This window comes from Brassica oleracea, chromosome C4, assembly GCF_000695525.1.
Source record: "Brassica oleracea var. oleracea cultivar TO1000 chromosome C4, BOL, whole genome shotgun sequence".
NCBI classification, from domain to species: domain Eukaryota; kingdom Viridiplantae; phylum Streptophyta; class Magnoliopsida; order Brassicales; family Brassicaceae; genus Brassica; species Brassica oleracea.
Window position 1 is genome coordinate 12305023 of NC_027751.1, and position 5046 is coordinate 12310068.

Sequence of the window (5046 nt, forward strand, 5' to 3'; positions counted from 1 at the left end):
ACCCGCTTTCTTACCTGCCAAGCGCTTCCATCGCTGAGGTCGCGTCCCATTCTTATTCCCTGAAGACTTGGTCCCGGAGGAACGGCCCTCTAAAGATGAGCCAATCCTAAAGACCAGTGGATCACAGGGGGAAGAAGAACTCGACACCTCGTTCTCCACAGGAGCACATCTCCTCTGAGAACGAAAACTTAACGGAAGAGAGCCAGTACTGGAGCGAGGATCACCCTTCTGAGGCATACCACTTTGCAGACCACTCTGAAGTTCAAAGCCGAAGACAAGACCCTTATCTTTAAACAGATCTTGGGTGTTGGGACTAAGGCAATTTTTTCTCTTTAGGTTTATTGCCTTATTTGGTTTCTTTGGGTTTATTTGGGTTTCCTTAAATTGATTTTGTACCGTCTACTTGATCGTGACCGAGGGACTTTATTATTTCTTATTCTCATTGATCTTATTTTCTTCTTCTTCTTTCAGACTTTCCTTTTCTCCCTTATTCCAGTTTCCCTTAATCTACTCTAGTTTACTTTTGTAGCTGCCTTTAAATTCAGCGTGATTGGCAATCAACTATGAATTCCCTTAAATTTGTTGCTGAATTTTGCCCCATTAATGGTCTGTATCGAATCTTGACTGCTGACCTGCTCCCCCTGTTACACTTCTCGATCCCCCGGAATTTTCCACCGTGCTCCTCCTCCTCGACGCAAATGGCGGAGTCTTTACAGGATGCTATTCGTTTGATGTCGCTGAAGGATGATGACCCAATCGATCTTCCGGATAACCCTTGTTTCCAAGTGTTTGAGCAAAACGCCTTGAGCATTCTTGGTCGTTTGCTGAATCCATCTTGCCAGCCCATGGCAGAGATGATTGAGACTATGCCGAAGATCTGGCGCGTCTATGATAGAGTGAGAGGGATTGCACTCTCATCGGACAAGTTCCAGTTTGTCTTTAAGAGAGAGGATGATATGGAAACGGTGTTAAAGGATAGACCTAGGTCTTTCAACCATTGGACCATGCTGATAGATAGGTGGATTCCTTCCCCGCCGAAGAATTTTCTGTCGACTGTTGATGTGTGGGTGAGGATTCATCACATTCCAATGAACTACTATACGCTGGACACAATGGATTTCTTGGCAAGAAAGATTGGAAAAGTTATTGAGATTGCTTACGATCCAAAAGTTTCTCAGAAGGACGCTTTCATCCGAGCTCAGGTGAGGCTTGATATTGCGAACCCAGCAACAGCAAGACGTGTTCTTAATATACCGTCTGGAGGTCAAGTAATGATTGAGTTTGAATATGAAAAACTCCGGAAGAGGTGTTTCCATTGCTTACGTTTAACACATGAAAGGCCTGACTGCCCCATGCTTCGCATCAAGTCCCCTCGAGCTGAAGCATCTGTAAATTCTTCCAAGGAGAAAGTAGTTAATACTGTCATTGCCCGTGGACAGCAGGAACTCGGTGTGTGCCTTTCTGTTCCTCCTGGTTTTGAGCCTTTGTTCCCTGAGCTACCACCAGAGGAAAGAGCTATGGCAATGCAGTATATCGCTCATAGTGATCCTACAGAACGCCAAGTTCGGATTGTGAGAGTTCAGCAGTCTATCTTAACAGAAGGTGTACCTGAGCGGGTTGACATGTCAAATGCTATCAAATAAGGAATAATGTTAAATGTTAAACTTTGTTAAAATTAGATAAAAAAAAATATTAAATGTTATCACGTTTTAGTAAAACTTGCCTTAGTTTTAATCGAATATTTGGTAAGGTGCATGTGTAAGAATCAAGTCAAAATTTTAATAAATTGTTGTTTCCTACTATATAGACTAAATTGTGGGAACTCAATATTCTCTTCAGATCTTACGTTTAATATCTAAATCTTCTTATTAATTCTACAATACCATTCCTATTAATTTTAAGGTTTTTTTTTTTTTTTTATACGTCGAAAGACCATTCTATTATTCAAACTTGAGGTGGTCTGGGTAACCAAACCGGAATAGAACAACCAATAAAAAATAACTCCCTATAGAAGGATCTTGCAGTCCTAGCTAAAAAATCTGAAGTCTGATTGCGCGTCCGTGGAACACGAATGATGTTGAAATTCGGGAAGCATATCTGTAACGTCCCTATCCTCTCCAATTCTGTCGCAAAGCTTGGCCAAGCCTGGAGGTCCTTTATCATTGCAATCAGCTCCTTGCAGTCTATCCCGAAGCTCTGGCATGTTGAGTGTTGAAGCATATTCTCCATCGCCCACCGCAGTGCTTCTACTTCCGAATGCAAAGCTGATTCGCGTCAAGTGAAATTCTTTGTTCCCATAAGTTGAATGTTCCCAGCACTGTCCATCCATACCCAGCCGCATCCACTAAAGTGAGTAGAAGATGTCCAAGATCCATCTAACAAGCAAATATTACCCAAACGTATGACTTGGGATACCTCAGGGATATTATCTTGAACCACTGGTTGTACCACTGGTTTTACTGCATCGTTAGCATCAAACCAGGCTTGGCATTCACTCTCTGCATGTCGAACTAGCTCCAAAGGATCTCTATCTATTCCCCTGAAGAGTTTGTCATTCCTAACCTTGCAAATATACCATAATATCCAGGGATAAGGATCCATGTCTTGTTCTGGCTCGATGATGCTATTCTTCCTCCAAAACAGATAATCCATATTTGTGTAGACGCTTGATACCGGAAATATATCTGGTCTTGTTGGAGTCAATGATAATGACCAAACTTGAAGAGCTGGCGGACATTCAAAAAATGCATGGGTCACAGTTTCCTCTAATTCTCCGCATCTTGGACAGTAATTGTCACACTTCATATTGCGTCTTGTTAAGTTCTTCGTTACTGCCACATGACCAGTCACCAGTTGCCATATAAGATGACATATCTTCTTCGGCGCCTTTACCTTCCAGGCAAAGGCTTGGAGCTTTGTAATGCTTGCCTCTACAACTTCCTTCTCTACCACTGGTTTTAATACATTCTGTGCCACCCAATATCCAGATTTAACCGTGTATTGGCCATTCCTTGTGTAGTTCCAGCAGAAAGTATCTCGACGATGAGTTGAGCTTATAGCTAAACTCCTTATGAGAGGTATGTCCTCAGGACTAACATAATTCTCCAGTAGACCAACATCCCACTCCTTCGATACCTGATCAATGAGATCGCTGTAGACCAACATCCCACTCCGTCGATACCTGATCAATGAGATCGCTGAATCACATATTAGGGTGCATGGCTGGCGCTATGGAGATAGCTGGTCTCGCAGGGGTCGTTGGAATCCACGGATCCTCCCACACCTTGACTTCGTATCGTGAATGTATCTTCTGTCTGATCCCTAATAATAACAGCTTCATTGCTGCAGTAATGCTCGTCCACACATAGGATGGGCTGGTAGCAGTATTCACTCTTAGTGGAGAACTCAATCTATGGTATATTCCCTTCAATACCCGTGCAACCCGAGAATTAGGAAACTGAAGTAGCCTCCATAGTTGTTTCGCCAATATGACCAGATTGAACTCATGGATCATACGGAAACCAATCCCACCCTCCTCTCTTGGTAAACATACTTTCTCCTACTTCGCCCAGTGTATCCCTCTTTTTGGTGGATTTGAACTCCACCAGAACTGTGCAATGGCACTGGCAAGGTTTTCACAAATCTCCAATGGGAGCAGAAAAGTAGACATAACGTATGTATGTCGGTAGAGTGAGCAAAATGGATTTAATCAACACTTCCTTTCCACCTTTTGAAAGCCATCTGCCTGTCCATCCATTCACTCTATGCATCAACTTATCTTTCAGAAATGCAAAGAGTTTGCACTTAGACCCACTTATGTCTTCTGAGATACCAAGGTAAGTTCTCATTCCTCCTTCGTTCTGTATTACAAGCACATCTTTAAGCTCTTGTCTAGTAGTCGCATTAAACCGCTTACCAAAGAGTAAGGAAGATCTATCAAAATTAATACATTGTCCAGATGCTTTGCCATATTTCCTGACTACTTTCATTACTTCTTCACATTTACGGGGCTCCGCCTTACAGAAGAAAAGACTATCATCAGCAAAGAGAAGGTGGGATACCGATGGACACGCGCGTGTGACGCGCATCCATGTTATCTTCCCTTGGTTCTCTGCATGATTGAGAAAGCTAACGAGCGCTTCCGTACATAGAAAAAAAATGAAAGGCGACAAAGGATCTCCTTGACGTAATCCTCTCCCTGGAACAATATTTCCTCTTGGCTTTCCATTTATAAGGACCTTATATTTCACCGACGTAATACAACGCATTATCCAGGCGATCCATATCTCTGAGAACCCCATTTTGCGCATGACAGCTTCGATCCTGTCATATGCCTTACTCATATCTGTCTTGATAGCCATCCTTTTACTACGTCCACTAGGTTTAGTCCTAAGAGCGTGGAACATCTCCTGAGCAATCATAATGTTATCTGAGATCTGTCTCCCATCAACAAAAGCTGACCGAGTCTCCGATATCAATCCTGGTAGCACTCTCTTTAATCTCCAGCATAAGACCTTAGATATTATCTTGTAACTGACGTTACATAAGCTGATGGTTCTAAACTGAGCCATCTCATTGGGCCTCGTTGTCTTCGGGATAAGACATATATTTGTATCATTCAGTCCATTCGCCATCGTCCCCTCGAAAAGGAATTTATTAACCATAAGAGTTAAATCATCCTTTACAATATCCCAGAATTTCTGATAGAAAAGCGCAGTCATCCCATCTGGACCTGGGGCCTTTTCCAGATGCATAGCAAAGAGCGCTAGTTTGATCTCCCATTCAGAGACCGGAGCTGTAATGTTGTTGTTCATAGCTCTAGTGATCGTCGTTGGAACCTGAGAAAGTGCGTCTTCAATATCCTCTGGATTTGATGATTCAAAGATCTGTCTAAAGTAACCAGTAGCAATGGCTACTAATCCTTCTTCATCCTCAACTATGGCTCCATTCGCGTCTAGGAGCTGTGTAATATTATTCTTTGCTCTCCTTTGCTTTGTTAAGGCATGGAAATTTTTTGTATTTTTGTCCCCTTCCCTCAGCCAAAAC

At 42.6% G+C, this 5046-nt stretch overlaps 1 protein-coding gene across 1 annotated transcript; it reads left to right on the top strand.

Moving 5' to 3' along the window:
• Positions 1-698: 698 nt before the first annotated feature.
• LOC106338143 (uncharacterized protein At4g02000-like) lies at positions 699-1643 on the top strand. The gene has a single exon (XM_013777183.1). The coding sequence runs from the start codon at positions 699-701 to the stop codon at positions 1641-1643; it is 945 nt and encodes a 314-aa protein (XP_013632637.1).
• The last annotated feature ends 3403 nt before the right edge of the window (positions 1644-5046 follow it).